The sequence below is a fragment of the Narcine bancroftii genome, chromosome 8, assembly GCF_036971445.1.
Source record: "Narcine bancroftii isolate sNarBan1 chromosome 8, sNarBan1.hap1, whole genome shotgun sequence".
Taxonomy (NCBI): domain Eukaryota; kingdom Metazoa; phylum Chordata; class Chondrichthyes; order Torpediniformes; family Narcinidae; genus Narcine; species Narcine bancroftii.
The window spans coordinates 152,306,293-152,329,802 of NC_091476.1; the positions used below are offsets into that span (position 1 = coordinate 152,306,293).

The 23,510-nt window shown below is 40.1% G+C and overlaps 1 protein-coding gene and 1 long non-coding RNA gene across 10 annotated transcripts in view; one reads left to right on the forward strand and one right to left on the reverse strand.

The window, feature by feature from the left end:
- The window catches only part of pdik1l (PDLIM1 interacting kinase 1 like), a 39,240-nt gene that overhangs the window by 9,407 nt on the left and 6,323 nt on the right, over positions 1-23,510 (reverse strand). For 2 of the 9 annotated variants that reach the window (XM_069895373.1, XM_069895379.1), the window contains 2 exons: positions 12,684-12,985; positions 10,685-11,421 (listed from right to left, as the gene is read on the reverse strand). In XM_069895373.1, coding sequence (XP_069751474.1) covers positions 10,685-11,421; positions 12,684-12,985 — 1,039 coding nt within the window. The other 7 variants (XM_069895378.1, XM_069895381.1, XM_069895376.1 and 4 more) reach the window with 7 other exon arrangements.
- Positions 1,404-23,437, forward strand: LOC138741385 (uncharacterized). The gene is made up of 2 exons (XR_011343477.1): positions 1,404-1,952; positions 23,184-23,437. It is a non-coding gene; the product is annotated as an uncharacterized lncRNA (long non-coding RNA).

Sequence of the window (23,510 nt, forward strand, 5' to 3'; positions counted from 1 at the left end):
TCTTCAAAGGAGGTTGCTGCCCGCCGAACTGTGAGGCGCCAAGATGCACGGTTTGAGGCGATATCAGCCCACTGGCGGTGGTCAATGTGGCAGGCACCAAGAGATTTCTTTAGGCAGTCCTTGTACCTCTTCTTTGGTGCACCTCTGTCACGGTGGCCAGTGGAGAGCTCGCCATATAACACGATCTTGGGAAGGCGATGGTCCTCCATTCTGGAGATGGATACTGGAATTTTTGGGTCAGGCCGCATTTCAAGGTGATTTGGAGATAGAACAAATCCATAGGGAACTGAGTCCAAAGGTCCCATCCAATATTTGTCAGATTCCTTCGATTTGAAGTAACAGAGAAGATATTGGAGCTCACAACAAAATAAGCTAGTGAGAATCACCTTTGATTTAAAATGGCAATAAGATTTTCTTTGATGCAGATATAAGTTTTGATTTGTTGAAAAAGAGAAAGGAGTTTAATCTGGCTAAAGATGAATTGTGGAATATATGTTTTACTGAGCCGAATGAAGCAAAGGTATATGCCAATTCATTGCCTGTTAAACATCAGCATATGGTTGTAGATACTTGAATTCATTATATAACTGAGAGGTTTTGCTGTAATTGAAAATGCATCAAGTTTCAAGAGCATTTAAAAGGGTAGGAAGGTGCGTGATCTAATGTTCTGGATAAGATTAATGGATTAAAAGGTCTATTGATAAACTTATAGTAAGGGATGGCCTGATGTTTCAAGTCAGTGAGTGGGGAAAGTGATGCTGACCACTACACTATTATGGGCACTAATGCGACTAGTTTTGCACCCAGCACAGATCAGGATGATAGAGACACTTTAACATCACGCACTTCTGGGATTTTTCCTCATCGTTCTTTTTTCTTCCTTTCTTAACTTTTCTTTTTTTGGTTCTTTGCCTGGACTGTTTATTAGATGTAAGATATTATATAGGGAGGGTCAGGTTGGATGGGGAGATGGAGGAGGATGTTGGATGGATATAGGTTTTAATTTTAATGTCTGATGGCAGGGAAATTGTCATTTATTAGTATTAATATTAATAGAATTCAGAATCCAATAAAGAGAAAAAGGTTATTTAAATTATATGAAAAAAATTAAAGTAGATGTGGCTTTTATACAAGAAATTCATTTAAAGGAAATAGAACATATGAAACTAAAGAGAGATTGAGAGGTGCTGGAGCGGTCAGTAGGGCTGTCACAGCCTGCACTTACCACCCCCTGAAGGCCCCCACCAGCCACCCCTGCCTTGATGGCTCCTGCTGGCTGCCCCTACCCTGACAGCCCCTGCCCTGAGTGGATCATGGAGGGAGATGGGTGAGTGAGATGGGTCGCAGGCTGACAGCGTCATTGTGATGTCATCAGCTCGCCCCCCCCCCTTGCCAGCTGCTTGCAGCAGCAGTACATTCATGCAGGGTTGTGGAGCATAGCACTCCATTGCTGACCCTTCCCTTGAGAGAGATTGCAGTCGGCGCCTTAGAGCCAGCCAGGGCGCACTCATGGAGGCAAGTCTCTCGACTTAAGAGCAGAGAATATCCACCTTTAGCCTCAGGTTTTTTGACTGTGTGACTAGAGAGACAGAGAGAGAGACACACACAGACAGACAGAGAAGAACAGAGAGAGATAGTCTGGGCTTTAAGGGAAACCAGAGAAGTTGATGTTAATCCTATCCATTGTAGGGTGCCACATAGAACGTAAGGCATTGTTTCTCCAATTTGCAGGTGGTCCCAGTCTGGTAGTGGACAAGACCATGGACATACTGCATCCACAAGCGAATAGAGCAGAGAATTGAAATGGGTGACCACAATGTGGAGACCACAATGGGAGCACCAGATGTAGTAGATGACCCCTGCAGCTTCACTTTGAAGAACAGTTTGGGGCCCTGAATGATGGTGAAGGAAGAGGTGTGGACGCAAGTGGAGCATCTCATGCGGTGACAAGGGTAGGTACTAAGGGGGATATTGGAGGGGAGGGAAGAAATATAAATAAACATTCTATGCAAAACAGAAAAAAAATTCCGTAATTAAAAATTTGCGAAGTCTTTAAAGGAGTCTCTGATTGAGCCTGCTGTTTAGGAGTCTGATAGTAGAGGGGGAGCAACTTCCCAAACCTAGTGATATGAATCTTGTGGTATCTGTACTGCATTCCTGATGACAGCAACAAGAACAGAGAAAGCCCTGGGTGATGCAGATCCTTGATTACTGCTGCTCTCCAACGACAGTGTTCCATGTAGATATTCTCGATGGTGGGGAGAGTTTTGCCTGTGATATAGTGGGCTGTCTCCACTTCCTTTTACAGGGTTTTATGCACAGGGGTAGTTTGCCAAGGTTTTGATGTCACACTGAAATTGAAGACGCTGACATGCTTTCTTCACAATGACATTAGTACGTAAAGTCCAGGAATGGTCCTCTGCCATAAAGTGTCATCCAGGAATTTATATTCACCCTCTCGACCTCTGATCCCCCATTGGATCATACACCTCTGGTTTTCTCTTCCTAAAGTCTACAATCATCTCCTTGGTTTTGGTGACACTGAGTGAGACAGAGTTAGCACATTATTCAGCAAAGTTTTCATTCTCCTCCTGTATGTAGCAAATATGTAACCACTGTTTCGAGCCTGAGCCCTTTATACAGCCCACTATCGTGGTATTGCAAAGAGCGATTCAATTTTGTAGTCTCATTCCATCAGAGATGAGTTGTACATAAGGAAAAGTCAGAATGGGCCACATCTGGCTTAAAGACAAAAATGGCACATCTTTATTCCCAAACCACCTACAGCCAAAAGCACTCTCCAACAAACACACTCTCCATTTGCCTGATGGTATATCTTCAGCCACCATTAAACAATATATCCCACTTCAAATTTTTCATTTTCCATGGTCCTCTCATATGAATACGAAAAGTAGAAAGATAACTGTTCATTCACTAGACTTAATCGTTTCCCAAAATTCTTTTTTGGCCAGTCTTTTCAATCTGTGATAACTTTCTACTTAAGTAGCAAACTTACTTCAATATAAAATGTGGATAAAGTTTAAACTTCAAAAGATTCATATTCTTTTCTAGTTTAAATCTACTAATTTGTGACTGACAGAAGGAATTTCAATCTTTAGACAATATTCCAGTCAAACCAGGAAATGTGCCTGTAGCAGTCAGTGCATATAATTGGCCAGAATTTAAAATTTAAAGCAACATTTTAAATATATATGAGTACAACAGTAAAGTCTGCAGACACCATAACTGAAGTACAAACAAAATGCTGGAGAAACTCAGCTGATCAAACAGTGTCCTTTATTTCTTTGGCTTGGCTTCGCGGACGAAGATTTATGGAGGGGTAAAGTCCACGTCAGCTGCAGGCTCGTTTGTGGCTGACAAGTCCGATGTGGGACAGGCAGACACGGTTGCAGCGGTTGCAAGGGAAAATTGGTTGGTTGGGGTTGGGTGTTGGGTTTTTCCTCCTTTGTCTTTTGACAGTGAGGTGGGCTCACTGTCTTCTTCAAAGGAGGTTGCTGTCCGCCGAACTGTGAGGCGCCAAGATGCACGGTTTGAGGCGATATCAGCCCACTGGCAGTGGTCAATGGGGCAGGCACCAAGAGCTTTCTTTAGGCAGTCCTTGTACCTCTTCTTTGGTGCACCTCTGTCTCGGTGGCCATTGGAGAGCTCGCCATATAACACGATCTTGGGAAGGCGATGGTCCTCCATTCTGGAGACGTGACCTACCCAGCGCAGTTTATATAGTAAAGGTAAAGATACAAAACCAATGTTTTGGGCTTGAACCCTTCATCAAGGTTTTTGACCGCAGTACCTTGATGAACTGGTGATTTTGTATGTTTATCTTTGCTATATGAAGTACATTGTTAGACCTGCTGGATTTTTGTCGGCATTTTTTTTTACATTTAAGTGTGTCAGGTTCACTGACAACCTCCCATCATCCACAAGTTACTGTTTACAGTGATTTTATTATCAACATATCACAGAATAATAGTTTGGCCAGATTAGACACTGATGTGGAGCAAATCATTTTCTCCCTGCCTCAAGGTTTTTTCTAAAGTGGCTTTAGTTATAGCAGTTCTACATTCTACATTTTAATATGTTGCATGGAATCTACAAGACAGATAATTCTGTTTAATTGAATCGGAAACCTACTCAATAACCCCATGCATCGCCAAGGGTTGCTTGCAATTTACCATATTGGACGGCATACAAGATCTATGGGCATATAACAACTCCTCTCCCCGTTTCAGAGTGAAATATCAAGAATTTTTTTTAGTGTATTTATGGATAAGCATTTAAAACTTGGAGAAAACACGCAACTAGGTCAACAGGAGTCCCACTGCCTGCTCCCTCTCGGCGGCCTGCTAGGGTTGGGGGGCGTAGAGAAAGCAGGGCAGTGGGACCAGTGCAGAGACCAACAGCGGGCCACCGGGAGTGTCTCCTGACAGCCCACCACCAGCCCCCACTGATCCTATGGCCCTACTCCCCCCCTAACAGCCTGCCACCAGCCCCCAATGATAGATGGCGGTGATGCTAGAGAGTCACCCAGTGACGACGATCACTGTCAGCGTTACTCACCATTATCACCCTAATTTCAAGTTTGCATACGAGACCCGGAGGATATTTTTGAGCCATTTTTTGGGGGGGAAAAATGGGTCTTAAATTTTGCAGCCACATGACTCTTATCTTTTAATACACAAAAGTGCTGGAGAAATTCAGCAGGTCACCCGGTGTCCTTTATGTAGCAAATATGTAACCAATGTTTCGAGCCTGAGCCCTTTATCAGAGTACAAGTTTCTCCAGTATTTTTATTTATTCAAGTACAATTACAGCATCTGCAGTAATTGATGTTGTATCTCCCAATATTCTACTGGCCTCAGTGTTGGTGCTTACAAAGCTGAGCAGTCAGAGATACAACTGGTTTGCAGATGACATTTTAAAGCAATGTCCTCAGACCATCCTTTATCTTCTGGCAACAAATGGAAAATCTTTCATTTTATTTCTATGCATTAACAATTTAACATTAGATTCAACCAATCTAATTGTAAACATCTCAAATAGAAAATACATCTTACCTGCACACCAAATACCAAGCTTACCTGGCTCTTAATTCCTTTCATAGTAAACATGTAGATTCAGTAGCAAAACAAAGGGTGAAATGTAAAGTAAGGTGTACAGACATAAAGTTGTAGTAAGTAGTAAAACACGAAAATCTGCAGACATTGTGATTGAAGTAAAAAACACAAAGCTGGAGAAACTCAGCAGGTCAAGCAGTGTCCTTTATATAGCAAAGGTAAAGAAACATAACCGATGTTTTGGGCTCACGTTGGTTTTTTTTTTACCTTTGCTATATAAAGGATACTGCTTGACCTGCTGAGTTTCTCCAGCTTTGTGTTTGCACAGACATAAAACTCAGTATATAATTTTATTGCCTTCACATTCAACTAATTCATCAATACTCGTATTCTGTTTTCCTTAATTATCCCCCATGATAGTTACTCTGTCAGAAAGATCTAAAGGTCCTAACAAATTCTTTACTCAATTTAGAGACTCAGTTTTACCCAGTTATAATCTCCCCACGAAAAGAGGGATGTGGATGAATTTAATTTTTTTTAAAAGAAGCATCTTAAAGAAGCATGCAGAACACAAATTTCAGCAGTTTATTAACAAAATAATTTAAAGACAGTAATTGATGTTGTACTTTAGATTAATTGATTTCCCAATGGTTATATAGATGATTAAAACTACAACAAATATGGTGTAAAGTTAATGTTACTGAAAAGTTAAACCAAGCAGATTGTGTTTAGTGAATTTAGCAGTTAAATACTTGCAACACAGCCTCCAACTGGATCCTTCAAACCCAAGAATCCAGTTACATTTGATTTAGCAATCTCATCAAGTTAATCATTTACAGTGTGTAAACAAGAACCAGTTTTGTTTTAAATTAGTACATTTAGATTGGATAACTCAAACAATACTTGGTGAATCATTTCACTCCTGGTTGATTTTGACTTTGTTTCATTAACTCTCTTGCTTCTAACCAAATTGTATTATGGCAAATCTAGTCAAGTTTATTCAGCAATTCTCCATGGTACAAAGACCTACTTGCACTTTAGTCTCTGCCCATTATTTTTGTTATACACTAACAGATCAACAAAAGGGCATCCTTAATCATTTACCTGGATTAGGGAAAGTTCAAAGGAAATTGATATGATTTGTTAAAGAGACATCTGACCAGTTTTTAATCACATCTAATTAAAACATATTTTAGTGATGTGAATAAAATATTCTACATGATTACATAATTAACCAGCTCCCTTTTAAATGCTGATCATGAATCTGCCTTCACTAATGCCCTGACTTCAAACATTTTTTTTTAAATTGAAATCTGCTTTCATGAGCATAAGCGCAAAAGTAAAACAAAAGTTAGATTAAATGGAAGGATGCTCTCCTGAAGCACCAACGTTATGCCAAAATGTTTTGAGATTATAAATTCCTATGAATTTGTGCCAGCATGTGGATTTTTTTTTAAAAAGAATGATGCTTTACATTTGTGCAAATTAGTAAAATATCAAATTCATCTCTAACTCCCACTAAATTAGCCTCCTCTTTTCAATAGGTGAAATTTTTAATCCTGAGAATTCTCAGTAGATGCTCAGGGCTATTTCTTTCAGAATTCTTGTCAGAATGTTTAGCCACCGATGTGAATACACAATTTCTTCAAATGACCACTTCTCTAACCTTCTGAACTGTTTGCAGAGATGCTCTTAATAAAGATTTTTGCTTTCCAAATGTGGAGAATATTATACCTTGGTTTGATTTGTTTGCTGGCACAATGTACAATTTCTTTCTACTTTTCTCAGTAGCTATTTTAGTTAAATTTACATCCAGGCCAAGACATTTGCTAGAAGCAGCAGTTATTAACAAAAATTGAAAATTCATTTCTGAAGTAGAACTAATTCCTGTCGTGAACAAAGGTTCGCTTCAAATGCAAAAAAAACCTCAGAGGAAAAAAATAGGACCACCTAATCATATTTACGATTCAAACATTGGATAAATACAAATCTAGTAAAAGCTGAAAGCCATGGAATAAAGTTGCAAAAGACAAGATTCATTGATTCAAGACTTTGTACGGAAGATATTCAAGAAAACATTAATTTTATATTTTACTATTAAACCAAGATTCCTACTGAAACTCACCATTTTACCATTCAAAAATATGATTCATTTCAAAAAAGTATCATCTAATTAATTTTGATCCTCATCTGTTATACACACCAAATCAAAGCTCTTCAATACACATTGATGGACTAAAAATCAAGCTTTTTTTTTCCAATCAGGCCATAGACATGAAAATAATTTGCATATTATGCCATTCAGTCTGCTTCACTATTTGAATCATAACTGAAGTATTTTTCCTCTTAACCCCATTTGTTTGCCTTTTCACTGTAACATTTGAAGCTTTTGCTAACCAAGAACCTATCAACACCACTTTAGATATATCCAATATTCTGGCCTCCACAGCTGTTTGTGACAACAGATTCACCACTCTCGAGTTGAAGAACATTCTCATTTCTCTTCTCAATGGATACCCTTTTATTTTGAGGCTCTCTCACCCACTACTGGAAATGCCTCCAATGTCACCTCTATCTAGCTCTTTCAATATTCGGTATGCTTCAATATTCCAGCAAGTACATGCCCATTGCCATCAATTTCTCCTTGTACATTAACTATCAACCCTGGGATCATTCTCATAACCCTTATCTGCACTGCCAATGCAATAAATCTGTCTTTGACCGACTCCTCGTGTGTATGTCTTTCCACACTTTGCAGTAGCGTGCATGTTACAAGACAAATCTTCATGATGGGTTCTCCAATATGACTCAAGTTTGATCAAGTTTAAAAATTGAGAAATTGGGTCAGGGAGTCCACTAGCCTCTCTGTTTGCTGTGGCCTTGTTGCCAGCCATGTGCAGGGCCTAATGACCTGCTCCGCCGCTGTTTGCTTTCTTCGCTCTCCAGAGCGTGGGTTGGAGTCGCTGAAGTCCTCGTCAGCGAACAAGTCAGATATCTTCAGACAGATGCTCCAGGAAAATCTGCTCGAAGAACAAGCAAGACCTCAGCAAGGGCGACCATTTCGCTCATGAGGGCAAATGGGGCCCTGACCCCTACACCGTCCACAGGCAGCAATCAGACAACGTGCTCGCGCCGCGAGAGCCCGAAGGTGTGGGTTAATAACTCCTGGAGGGCATCTTACTTTCCTTGCTCCAGAGGCTGCCAAAGGAAATTGACGACCATTTCTGCCATCTCCTGGTTGAGCAAACTCACCACATAGTAGTGATGTGTGTCGTCTGTGTTGATCTGTCGAAGGTTGAACTGGGCCTCAGCCTGTTTGAGCCACACGTGTGGCTGCGACGCCCAGAAAGTTAGCGGCTTCAACGAAACCATGTGAAGGGTTGATTATTTCATCATCTTCAGGTTCAACTGCCGATTTGACCTGTCAGGGTTACCAATGTAGCGTGCACACTACTGCAAAGTATGGAAACATGAGGAGTCGAAGTCGAAGACTGATTTATTGCACGGGCAGCTCTGCTTCACTCCTCACTGCTAATGTTGGGATTGACGTCATGGCAGCGCTGATCTCTGAATGGGCAGCGTTTCCATTGCTCAGTTTCCCATTGAGCAGGTGGTTACCTGAGACAAAGGTCGTTGACCCTCGTGGGGTCTGCGTAGTTGCCACATTCATTGGCCATTTTGTGTATTAGATCACGTCCTGGTTAGTGGGCCACTATAGTCTCTCCAAAAATCAACAAAGGAAAATATTAAAGTAATTAAAATTACTATAGGAACATCCGTATGGCTTATGTTTCAGAAACTACAAGCCAATCTAGACATTGGAATGTTAAGTTTTCCCATCACCATCAATTGTGGGCTTGGTGCGCAATTTGCACAAAATGGTAGAAAAAATTTCCACTAAACTAACTGGCCAAAATTCAAGTCAACAAACTGGGCATTTTGATTAGCAAACTTCGCTGATACAGAATTAAGTTTTCATAATTTTATTTGTACATATTACATTTGGAATAAATTACACAATCTTACAAATTTCACAGTAAACTTTAATACACTTGTGTTTTCAGTAGAAAAGGTAACCCACATAAGATAGTGCCTTAGATTTTTAAAACTAGCCTAAAGTAATTTATTACATCACTATCACTCATCCTCTTTGTACATAGCTACCGTAGATTTTAGGTGCAGTACTCTTAATACACCAATGACAAAGTATTACCATAGGAGATGTCTTAAAGATCTTATTACCGTTCAATTCATTCAAAATGTAAGCACAAGTATTAGGATTAACCTTGTGTAAAATTCTTTCCTCCAACCCAGTGTTATGTTAACCCAAGCAAATCAAATAGGCCTAATCCCATGGGCCGAGTTGCACACAAAAATTAGACACCACCTAGAATCAATGCTTGCATGGAAGTTTTGTTAGTAAATAATAATCCAAAATTATATAATTGGTTATCGATTTATATCAATGGGTCCAATGCATCAACATTTCAAATCAAAGTGAGGTTATAGATTAGTACAAGTGCAGAACCAAAAAATTCTTAGCATGGTCAGTCATGCCAAAGGTTTTTCAAAATCTGAATTAATTTGTCAGAAAATTGCATCAATTAGATCCAATCATAGAAAACCTGGCACGACCAAATGCAATAAAATCTAAAGGCATTGCAGGATAATGACAGAGACCATTGATTACATCTTGAGTAGATCAAGCCACCAAGAATCTTCCATCACAAGAAGATCTTAGCTCTACTTTGTGAAAAGGCCTGTATGTATAGGAGCTGGATTATAGATTTTTGTTTTTATTAAGGTCAACCATGTTGCCACTATTGATGTTTCAATAAGGTTTGAAGATAACTCCAGATAACAAGGGAAGAGTTTTATTGAGAAATCCAAAAGTACTAACATGTGAAAACTACCATCAAGGATGGTTTAAATATTGCCATGTTAAGCTTCCATGGTTTTATTAGATGCAGGGGCATTTGGTATCCTGAAAATAATAAGGTGTTGGATTTTCTAGGTGGTGTCAGTTTCCAAAGGTGCAGGATTAGAATGGAAAAAGAAAGAAAGGATAAAGTTTCATTAAAACTAATTTTAGGTGTAGAGCACATTTCAGATTTAAGACTGTTTAGTCAAGTAAATTCTAGGAAGATGGTTTGGTAAAAAAGATAAACAGCCATAGGCATTAGGAAAAAATAAAGTGAACTCTTGAAAATGTAATCAGCACAAGTTTCAGATATTTTGCAAAAACACGTCTGGTAAATTCCCCCTTCAAAAAAAAATTCCAAGAGAACCATATGTAAAATTACACCAAATACCAGATTACACCCTTCAGCAATTACATATTCAATGTTATTTGCAAGGTCAAGGGGTAAACACCAGCTCAAAACTTTGTCAAATCGGACCCAACAAAGTAACAGTAGTGCGATTGCTTTCCAAGATGTGGGTTCCAAAGAACAGCAGCATTTTTAGAACTGCATAATAAATTTGACCTAACCATTTCAGAATATTCAAATGGGGCACAGGGTGGGCAAAAAAAACATTTTCTGGCAATTAAAAAAAACCCCAGCAGTTAAGGTTCGTTACAACTTCCACTTATTTTCACTCAGACTTACGCAGTCCGGCTGCACTCTCTGCATGTGATTTTACATATCCTCAGTTCGAGTTCAAAAGCATCAGGTCGATCTTGTGGATTTGTTGCTAGCATTTCTTTGATTAGCTGTCTCATTCCTGCACTCATGGACTTCTTTTTAACGGGAATGTTAAGTTCCATCTTGGGGTTTAACAACAGTGCTTCACCAAGGGGCACAATCACTGATCCCTGGCGAACATAGCCTCCTAATAGTTCTTTCTTTGTTTCCGAATCTACAAAGGTAATCCTTTCCAACATGGCCCAAATGATGACGCCCAGTGCAAAGATGTCTGCTTTTGCTGTGTAATGACCTTCCCAAACTTCAGGTGCCATGTAAAAATCTGACCCACAAGCTGTAGAAAGCCAGCATCTGTTAACATTAACTGGTTCTTTTTGATCTGCTCCCAACCCAGAACACACTTTGCTCAGACCAAAGTCTGCCACTTTTAGAATAGGACCTCCTCCTTCTGCTTCTGATTTAGTTTCAGTAATCAAAATATTATCTGGCTTCAAGTCCCGGTGCACAATTTGATTTTTGTGCAAAAATGCCAAGGCGCTGCTGAGTTGAAGCATGAAACTAACGTTGGTCCGTCGGTTGGGTTTCCGCGAAAGCAGATATTCATTCATGTCTCCACCATCACAGAAATCCATTACAAGCCAGAGGTAGTACGAGCTCCTGGAATCAAAGCTTAGTTCCCCTTTCAGCGAAGTTTCCACCAGCTTTAAAAATAAACAAAAAGATTTTTTTTCTATTTCAAATGCATGCCCCTATCGCAAAGAATACATGGTTTCTAATTATCAGGTCATCTTTTTGATCACAATTTAGAATGTCAAATGTCATCCAAATGTCAAAATAATATACATCTATTGCATAAATTTTTTTTTGGAATCACTTAATAGTGACATAAATTTTTAAAATTCATTATATTTAAATATACAAACCATCATTTTCAACAATAGCCAACCCCCCCCCCCCCACCCAAAGATAAAGAGAATTAAGCAATTTGAGATTGTGCAGGAAAAGTGGCACAGAGGCAAAATATCCACCATGATTTTACTGATGGGCCGAATCCTGTTTTAATGCAAATGAGAACAAAACAAATCAGAGCAAAGCTATACTTCAGATATTTGATGAGAATTGATCATCGATCTCTATTCTCAAGTGGGTGGAAGCTAAAAGAGAATGATAGAGCAGCTCAGTTGGCATAGCAATTAGTGCAACACCTTTAGAGTGCCAGCAATCAGGACTGTGGTTCGAATCCTGCACTGTCTGTAAGTAGTTTGTATGTTCTCCGTGTCTGTGTGGTTTCCCCATGAACTTCAGTTTCCTCCCACTGTTCAAAACCTACCGGGGGTGCAGGTTAATTGGGTGACATGGACTCGTGGGCCTAAATGGCCTGTTACCATGCTGTATGTCTAAAGTGTAAAATCTTAAAATTGTAAAACAGCTTTCTTCAAGGTTGACCTACCAAGATGATTTGCCAAGACATTTTTATAGTAACACAACTTTAGTATTTGACCTCCCACTCAGAGGAATTGTGTGTGAACATTATGTCAGGAAACCACATTAACTTTGAGGGACAATTTTTAAAGTTACTTAAAATTTTGAGATAGCAATTAATTGTTGACCAGACATCTACACACCTTGATCAAAAGAAAAAAGGAAATCCAGATATCATAATATCAGAGATAATATTGGAATTTAGAGGATCATCTGCCATTTTTAAATGTGCTTTGCCAATCTTACAGCACAAAAATTGCACCCAATAAATAAAATTCCAGTACCAATCTACTTTCCACATCTATATTCAGAACCTTATATCTAGATTAAGGGAGAAGTGTCTTTGAACAAGATCCAGTAAATACTTTAATTAAACAACTATACAATTAGGGTCATTTTCAGCCACATATTTGACATCATTACCCATTTCACACAATTATTAAATTACCAGCAGTAGCAAGGTGATGGAAAAATATTTTACCTTTAAATAATGGGAAGAGGATGATCCATGAGTCATCTTTTGTAGAACTCCATCTTTTTGTAGAATGCACTCCTCAAGATGGATCACATTAGGATGAATAGTCTTGATGCTGCTTAGTGCCCAAAATTCACGCAAGGCCAGTTCCACATTCTCAGGAGCATGGCACCGAATTTTCTTCACTGCTACTCGTGCTCCAGTCTTTGTCACCACTGCTTCATATACTATACCATAACTGCCACGTCCAAGTTCACGCACCAAGTTGTATTTTGGTTCCCTACTCGCCATGAATATTTTTTTAATAACTAGAAAGAGAAAAACAAAATCAAGAAACTATATAGAAAACAATTGACGGACAATATTCATCACAAAAGGAATTTGGAAACAATTTTTGGAGGTTACAAATTTTTATTTTTTAAGATATTAAATTATTTAAAAATCAAAATTAATTTGCTAGTACAGTAAAATCCCCATTATCCAACAACTAAGGGGATCACGGTCATAAGATATGCCAATTTTCCAGTTGATTGAGACTCATTCTTACAATGCCTAACAAATGCACCATTAATAGTACACTGTTTAAAATACAAAAAACATTGTAAAATATAAAGTTATTTAAAATATCAGTATTGTAGTCTTTAACTATGTAAAGTTCACTTTAATCAAGCAATTCCTGTAACGTACAAAATTTAAATTCAAACCCCATTTGCTGGTGCTGTAGCATCATTGCGCCAGCCGCTACGTTAAACCCCTCCCCCAAGTTTACAGATAAAGTCTTACTAATATAATTAATACTAATAAAGACTCTTACTAGGCAAAGAAAGTGAGATACTTTGGGAGAGTCGACCCAGCGGCAAGCGGCATCAACCAGCTCCTCATCATGGTGTCCCAGTCAGACCCTCAGCGCAACTCAACTCACCTCCACACCAGTGTTCATGTCAGGCCCTCGGCGCAACCCAACTCACCTCCACGCCAGTGTCCTGATCAGGCCCTCGGCGCAACCCAACTCACCTCCACACCAGTGTCCTGATCAGGCCCTCAGCACAACACCACTCACCTCCTCACCCTTGGTGCACCTTACTCACTCTGACAACCCAAATCACCTCCAGGAAAGAGGAGAAAGAAAAAGAACGTGGATCTATTGAGGATCATTGCCCACTCAGAGAGGCAAATACACGCATGTCCAACAAAATCTCAGCACTCTCCCACGAGGTCCATTTGCCCAACCTTATTTATCCAACGTTATTTATTTATTTATTTCCTCACAAAAAAAAAAAAAAAAATTGTCAGTTTTTTTGAGCTTCCAGTTGATTGAATGCCTGATAATGGGGATTTTGCTGTAATATAAACTAGACATTCAGCAATAAATTAGTTACTTAGCGCACAGAATATTCATAAAAATGCATCTCTGTGACAACATATTAAATTTAAAACACAACTACTTTATCTTTACGGTTTGTTGCCCAGCTAAATTAAACCTGAACAGCTATTTGCAGCTGGTTAATATCAGTAATCATTTAAACCTTTTAGATTTTAAAAACTTAATTCTCAAATTGTGTTTTAATTGCAAAACAAGCCACTTTATCAATGATAAATTACGATTACTTAGGTAAAGCAAGCATTTTCAATATACTAGTCAATTAGCCACCAACACCACCAAATGAATGAACTCAAATCTAATATCCAGTACTTTTCTGGCTTGTTTCTGAACCAATTTCAAATTTTGTTCCACAGATCCAAACTTAAACTCATCAATTTTTCATCTAATATTTCTTGTAACATTGCTAGCTGCCCTGTTACCACAATTGTCAGCAACCCAGATTTTAATATGCATTGTCTGCAAAGAGTTTGTACATTCTCTCTGTGACCTGCATAGATATTTCCTGGGTCTTCCAATTTCATCCCACTCTCCAAAACGGTGTTGGTATGTTAATTGGCAGCCCTTATTTCAATGGCTGGAATAGGCTTCTACATTACTGTACCATTAAAACTTTAAAAACATTCTTAAAGTAGTGCAAAAGCTTTTGTAGCCTTTTATGCATGGGGTCAATTTCAGTCAAAGTGCACATACAAATGTGAAAACCTACTGTAGTCAAAAAATAATTTATGTAATCAAAACTAAGAAACTTTCAACACACATCGCAGAATTAGAAATTTAATGCACAGGTAGTTTACTTAGCTCTTCATGCCAGCAAAAAAAATCTGAGCCATTTGAATTGTGAAGGTGAAAGGCCTTTAAGTAAATGTTCCTGCAACACCATGAGACAGCAAGTTCCAAACCACCCTCAACTTCCATTGAAAGCAGCTTTCCTTAATATCACTTTCTAATTCTTCTGGTAATTAACTTAAATTTGCATTCTCTCATTCTCAACTGTGGCGTAAAGATAAGCCCTTCCTGTTCACAATTAAACTTCCCAAATTTAAAATATTTTTTTTCATGTCCTCTCACGTCCTGTTCCAAAAGTTATTTCAGTTCAACTTTAATTTCCCAGCACCAACACAATCCTCATAACTTTGTCCACTCCATTGCCATTAAATCATTCAATTTATATCATCATACGACAAGCCTGCACTTATACAAAAGAAAGCAATGTGAATCTTTAAGTGATAGTGGCATTTTTAGATAAATATTGTAGTTGGCAATCTTTATTTTGTTTTATGCTTTTAGATAGAATCAATATGTGACAATTAACAGCCAACAAATGAGATCCCAGCAAGTTTGTTGAGCCTAGAGGCAAGATAACTACTCTGGAATGTCTTGTGGTCCACAAATGAGAGACATAGGCCATTCTATCATTTCTATATATTGATGGTCATTCTTATCAATTGGTAGATTCCACTCTTTCTGACAATACACATGAAGGTAAGTCTTTGAATAGCATACTTATCCTGATCTATGCTTTTGCTTGGGGTTTTGACAAGTCTCTAGATTTCACTGGGTTCCTATCAACTCTACCCTGACTGCACCACCTCAATTTCCCAATCACTTACACCAAGTGGCTCCCTCCTGTAACCTTCTGACTTCCATTTCTCTGGAAGGTCTTCATTTACCCAATTAATATTGTCATTTCAAATTCAATTACTGCTTGTAAATTGTATTTGAATGAGTTTGGCTACGCTTCCATTACAAGTTACCATATTAATTAAATAGCCTCTGACTATGGCTTGCAACTCCCTAACTGTCACAATAAACCTAGATGCAGTAGAAGTTCAAAAATCCGGACTGCTTGGTGATTGGGTTAGTCCAAATTCTTAGGCAGTACTTTTATGTTAAATTTAAGGAAATTTAAAAAAAGAGATGAACACATAAACTTTGATAGTTTATTCATTAGCAAATTATCATTAGATAATATTCATTTATCAAAATGAGCAGTTATAAAAAAATAAAGTGAACACTTGACAAAAATGTAAACAACATTTTTTCACGTGTTCCTTTCTTCTCCCTGCATGCACACAAAAGCCGCTAAATTTTAAAAGTTTCAGAGTTTTCAAAAAGTCTGGATTCTCAGGTGATCTGGATTTTTGGCATCGAATTTTTGGATTTACTGTATTCTAGTTAGCATCAGTTACACTCTCTCTCTGAAAGGATTCTCTTTTGCTTCTCTTTCTATTGTTAGGGGCAATGTTCATGGCGTCTCATTGTTTGCTTTACGGTAGACAAAAGTTGAAGTATATTATTTATATTACATTTTTAATGTATTATTGCATGTCAATAAAAGGAATATTTGAACCTTTAATTCTTCTGTGAATGCATATAACAAGACTGAGACAACTATTAGGACTACAAGAACACAAGTCAGAGGCTGTTTAAATCCTTTACACATTTACAAATCAGGGGTGTGATAGAATGAGTTCAACTCCAAAAATGTTTAATATCCAGAACAAAGAAACTTGTTTAATTGGCACTCACCCTGAACATTCATTCATTCATTCCTTTAATCTCTGCTACATTCCATAAAATATATTTCATTATTCCATAGCACCTCTCAAAGCCCCAATGTCCATTGCCAAGGACAAGGGCTTCAGACACACAGCAATACTTACATAGTCCTCCCAAGTCACAACCCTTCCTCTATTATAAATATCAACAATCCTGGATCTATACTCAATGTTGCATGAATTATTTTGCCAAAAGAACTGCAGCAGGTCAAGATGGCAGCTCCACCACCACCTTCTCAAGAGCAGATCGTCAATAAATGCTGTCTGTGCCTGTGATTCCCAGATCACTAAAAGGAACATGAATAAAACTCCCCAGACTGTTACAGTCCTTTTGAAGACAATTAGGGTTGGACAAAAAATGCTAATACTCCAGCAGCAGCCACATCCCATAAATGAATATTAATAAAAATGTTTTTCCATAGCAACATTACAAGTCTTCACTACTAAATTTATACATTTGGAACAGAGGTTCAAATCCCATGTTCTTTGTAAGGAGTTTGTACATCCTCCCCGTGTCTGCGTGGGATTTCCCCAGGGGTTTTGGATTCTTCCCGCTGTTTGAAACATACCGGGGATGTAGGTTACTTGGGTATAAATTGCATGGCACATACTAGGACCTTTTACCATACTGTATGTATACTTTTAAAAAATAAATTACCTTTCAATGTCCAAACAGATAAAAGTAACAAAATAAAGGCTAACAGGTTTTACTGCTACAGTGGAAAAATATGTGCTCCTGAAATTGATATCTATCTTTCATCATTCAAATGTACATATTAGTCCATTGCTACAGCAAATCAGATGAGCAAGACCGAAAGTGATCTTGTTTACAGAGTACAGCCACTAGCTGCATTTCAGTCCAGTATGACATCACATTATTATGACCAATAACCTGGCATAAAAGTTATCCAGCATAAGATGAGGGTATCTTTTTAAAAAATCTAACACATTTTAAAATATCATGATTCAATTTACTATTAATCCAAAATTTCAAGACTTGCATCAGATTATGTGCATGTCCTCACACTGCTTTGTCATATAGGGTTGCTTTTGTGATAATCATTCTTTCTGCCCTCAATATACATTAATATTAAAATGGTTAACAGAACTCCAGTACTAACTTTGATAACTTGATAAATTGTATTCCTGTTGATAACAGATAATGTTGACTAATTGAAAGTCTGTAAGCCATTAAAATTTCTTATTTTTGTTTCCTATGGTTTTTTACAATTTCACCATGTATGATTGATTCAGTGCAACCTCCACCATAGGCAGAAAGGAGGTAAGCTGACAGCTGTGCCCTTACAAACTAGGGTTTCTCCAGCATTATTCATCTCAGAATACACAATTCAAAAAATATTCAACAGCATCCCACGTATCTAATTACAGTAAAATCCGTGGAATCCAGTAACTACGGTGATTGGTAGCTCACCAGATATATAAATTTTCCAGTTGCCTGAGACTCACCCTTATTATGCCTATCGAATACCAGCATTAGTAGTAAACATTTTAAAACACAAAAGACAGCGCACAATGTGAAATACTTTGAAAAATAAAATCAGTATTATAGACCTTAATTATGTAAAGTTTATTTAATCAGATCATTCCCATAGCAGTGTGCGTGTGTCTAGAGCATACCCTATTTAATAGTTTTGAAAAGCGCAGGTTTTGATATAACATGGTTTGAAATTTCTGATCCGCAGTTTTAAATTTCCAAAGTTAGTTTTATTGTTCTTGCTATTTAAATCACTTCATAAGACTAAAATATTTGAAATCTAGGCACTGAGCTGTGGAATAGAAAGTTAAGAGGCTGTGTTGAATGCTACTGCTGTCCCTGATGTGATTGGGCTCCATGCACTATCTCGCAGCATGCTGCCTCACACGGATGGAAATCTGTATTTTTTGTCTCTGCTCTGATGTGGCAGACCAAGAGTTTCCAAACAATGCCAGTTTATATGGAGGGAAACCCCTGAAATTTGCTGTGGAATAGAGAGTTAAGTGGCTGCGTTGAAAGTTATTGCTGTCCCCACTGTGATCAGGCTCCCTTGCACTATCCCGTGGTGGTACCGATCTAATTTTGGTGAAAGTCTCATGTGGGTGATTCGATACAAATCTACGTTAGGCAAATATTTTCTGAAATAAACAATGTTCACTTATTGCCAATAAAGATCAGTTTTGTATATCCCTTTCACAGGATTGGAACGTATTACATCATAGTGCATTGCAATAGTGCTTTGAACAGCCCGGTTTTCCGTAACACTGAACTTGCTTGGAATGTATTGTTATACAGGTGTGCCTGTATAGATACATATACACACACACACACACACACATATATTATATAATATTATATGTAATATACATTATATATATATTTTATATCAATATAATATATATAAATATACATACATTATATATATGTGTGTATATATATATATATGAATATATCATATATTATATACATGATGCATATTATATTATATATATTCATATAAAATATATATATTTGTGTGTGTCACACACATACATACATATACACACCAAGTTTGGTATACACATATATATACACAGATACATAATGTGTGTGTATTCACTCTAATCAGAGATTACAACACTCCACATAATGCATTTCTGGAATATCACTTGGATACAAGAGACACAGATATGAAATACAATCAGAACCTTTTGTTTCAATATTGGGGTGATCAAAAATGGTTATGGTGAAAGGGAATTTTAAAGGGAACTAGATAAAGTTTTTTTTTTCAAAATTGCACAGTGGTTAATATTAAAAACACAATGCTGGAGAAATTCAGCAGGACAAACAGCCTATTTTATACAGCAACATTTTGGGCATGAATCCTTTCAAAAGTGTGAGCACCTTGATGAAGGGCTCAAGCCCAAAACGTTGGTTATAGATCTTCATCTTTGCCTTATAAAATGCCCTGTTTTAAGCGGCTGAGTTTGTCCAGCATTATGTTTACTCTCCTCACTGCTTCTGGACACTTTTGTGTTTCACCACAGCCGTTGAGAGCTCGAATTCTCTGCCAGGGATGGTGGGGGAGTCAGATAAAGCATGGAGATTGGCCCCTTGAAGCAGCAAGGAACCCCCCCCCCCACACCATGCAAGTGGAATTCAGTTGGACAGACTAAATGGTCAGCAAAAGACCCATTACTGTGCTGTCCAAACACGGTGACCCCCGCCCCCCACACCATGCAAGTGGAATTCAGTTGGACAGACTAAATGGTCAGCAAAAGACCCATTACTGTGCTGTCCAAACACGGTGACCCCCCCCCCACACCATGCAAGTGGAATTCAGTTGGACAGACTAAATGGTCAGCAAAAGACCCATTACTGTGCTGTCCAAACACGGTGACCCCCCCCCACACCATGCAAGTGGAATTCAGTTGGACAGACTAAATGGTCAGCAAAAGACCCATTACTGTGCTGTCCAAACACGGTGACCCCCCCCCCCACACCATGCAAGTGGAATTCAGTTGGACAGACTAAATGGTCAGCAAAAGACCCATTACTGTGCTGTCCAAACACGGTGACCCCCCCCACACCATGCAAGTGGAATTCAGTTGGACAGACTAAATGGTCAGCAAAAGACCCATTACTGTGCTGTCCAAACACGGTGACCCCCCCCACACCATGCAAGTGGAATTCAGTTGGACAGACTAAATGGTCAGCAAAAGACCCATTACTGTGCTGTCCAAACACGGTGACCCCCCCCCCCACACCATGCAAGTGGAATTCAGTTGGACAGACTAAATGGTCAGCAAAAGACCCATTACTGTGCTGTCCAAACACGGTGACCCCCCCCCCCCACACCACCCCTGACATCTCCAAAAACGTACACCTGCCATCAAACTTGTGGTCATTTGGTTTGGCCTCTCAAGGATGCACTGAATAAAGCAAAGGAACTTTATTACAAAGGAAAAGTGTGGCAGTTTTACGTGAGCACAGGGTCAGGAAAGGTTAAACGGGCAGATGGCACACGGGGGCCGCGGCTGGCGACTGAGAACAAGGTGGGACGGTGGTAAAGAAAATGCTGAGAGGCCCCAGACAGGGGCACAGGTCTTTCCTGGAGGAGAGAGAGTGGGGGGCGGGTGGGCATTTCTTCTTTAATGCATCGCTCCTGCACAGGAGCCGAACTGATTCGAGCCCACGGCGAGCGACCCAACAAGGACGGACCGAGCATGGATGCACAGGCCGCAGCAGACGGTGAATCCCCTCCCCCTCCCGCCTCGGCGCGGCCTGCCTGCCGGCCGCCGGTCGGGAGCCGGCTGCGGGAAGGCCACCGATCACCCCATCAGCCTGCTGGTGGTGATTATTACCGCCGTCGCCCCGACCGTCACGAAGACTGCGGCTCTGAGCGTGCGCGCGTGCATCTTCTCTCTACCTCAGCCGGTCGGTGGGTGCTCGCTGCTGTCCCGCGGCCATGGCCTGCCTCCGACTCCCGCGTTCCCGCTCGCGAGCGCCAGCCGCCAATGCGCGAGCGCCAGCTTCAAACAGCTGCCACTCACGCACGTGCTCACTCCCCGTCACGCCCCCGCTTCCCCGCCCCCCTGACCAATCGCCGGCTCGGAGCGCCCTGCCCATCATCGCCTGGCCCTGCCCTTCACTCAAGACGTTGGCCCCGCCCCTGTCCCTCAAATTCCAGCTCGAGCGCAGTGCTGGGTCAGGCAAGAAATAGGAGCAGGAGTCGGCCATTTGGCCCATCAAGCCTGCTCCGCCATTCAATGAGATCGAGGCTGACCTGATGAGAGGCTCATCTCCACCTACCTGCCTTTTCCCCATCACCCTTAATTCCTCTACAATGTAAAAATCTATCCAACCTCGGCTTAAATACATTGACTGCGGTCGCCTCCACTGCTTCAATGGGCAGCAAAATTCCACAGATTCACCACCCTCTGGGAAAAGCAGTTCCTCCTCATCTCCGTCCTAAATCTACTACCCTGAATCTTGAGGCTACGTTCCCAAGTTCTGGTGTCCCCCACCAACGCAAACAACGTACCTACCTCTACCTTTCATAATTTTATAGGTTTCTCCAAGATCCCCTCTCATTCTTCTAAATTCCAGCAAGTACACTCCCAGACGACTCCATCTCTCCTCATAGGTGAGCTCCCTCGTCGTAGGAATCAACCCGGTCAACCTCCTCTTCATCAGCTCCAAAGCCAGTACACCCTTCCTCAAGTACTCCAGATGTAGCCTCCCCAGTACCTTGTACAGCTGCAGAAAACTTCCCTCCTCTTAAATACCATCTAACAATGAAGGGCAAAATTCCATTTGCCTTCTTGACCAAACTTTTGCGATTCATAAACAAGCACATCCTTCTGCACATTAGCTTACTGCAATTGTTTGCCATTAAAATTGCATTCTGATCTTCCATTTTTCCTTCCAAAGTGGATAAACTCATATTTTCCAACATTATACTCCATCTACCAGACCCATGTTCACTCACTTAACCTATCTCTATCTCTGCGGATTCTCTGTATCCTCGGTAGTTTGCTTTTCCACTCAATTTATTGTCATCAGCAAACTTAGATACACTAAACGTACTTCCCACTTCCATTTCATTTATATATATCACGGGCACTGTATTGGGAAGGGTTGTGGCTGTCATGTGACAGCACTGCCCCCCTACCTAGTCGGAGGACACACCAGCTGCCAATCAAGATTTGTTTCTGTCCCACCCATTAGTCCACACCTTGCTGTTGCATCCATGTAAATTACCTGAACTGGACTCTCCAGCCTGCTTGTACTTGGCCTTGGGCCATTGGCTGTTGTAATTGGATTAACCCTCCCGGTACCGAGCCATTGGTTTCCTGTAAATGAACTGGGTGAACTGGGCTGGAACCTCCAGAACTATAAAGGTGCCATGTGTTCTTTGTTCTCTCTTTTTGCCAGCTTGGGACTACCCTGCTTCTCTCCAGGCCTAGAAATGTGGAAGGGCACTGGAGAAACTTGGTAAGATGTGCACTGATAAAACGGTTGGCAGCATTTCATTAGTGTCCCTTGTAGCATAGAGCTGGGGCTACACTGAATCAAGGGGTGGTGGGGCATTGTAGTGGTTTTTCCTTTATCATTGTATGTATCAGTTCTGTGTGTGTGTGTGTGTGTGTGTGTGTGTGTGTGTGTGTGTGTGTGTGTGTGTGTGTGTGTGTGTGTGTGTGTGTGTTGCATCAGTTACCATTTCCCACACTTGCCTTCTGTAAATAAAATCCTTCCCTACCAAAACTGTGTTCAGAGTCCTTGCTTTTGAAACCTACCAAACCTTATTCCTCACTCACAACAGGAATCTACCTACATTTTGCTCATACTTTGATGAAGGATTAAAACATGAAACATTGGTTATGTATCTTTATCTTTGCTCTACAAAGTAAATGGCACCTGCCTATATTTTGCTCATACCATGATGAAGGGCTCAAGCCCAAAACATTGGTTGTGCATTTTTATCTTTGCTCTATAAAGTACAGGATGCCTGCCTATATTTTGATCATATTTGTTGAGGGGCTGAAGCTCAAAACATTGGCTATCAATTTTATCTTTGCTCTATAAAGTAGATGGTATAGCGGGCCGGGTCAACCCCACACATGACAGGCTGAATCGCCGTAGTGAACAGCCAGCACGGCAAGGCACAGGGGATATCCCCCCCCCCGCCCCACACCACTGCACAGAAGTTCCAGGATGCAGGAGCGTGTTGCCAAGGGAACAGCCAGGCCTCACAGCAGCATTATGACATCACTCCCATGAGCCTGTCACCTCCCCTAAAAAGGAACGCCCGTGGTTTGAATAAATGGCAGTTACTGGTTTACTTGCTTGGTGTGGACAGCATTTATTTCAGCAGCTCTGCCTTTAGCAGCGCTACAACAGCACCTGTCTGCATT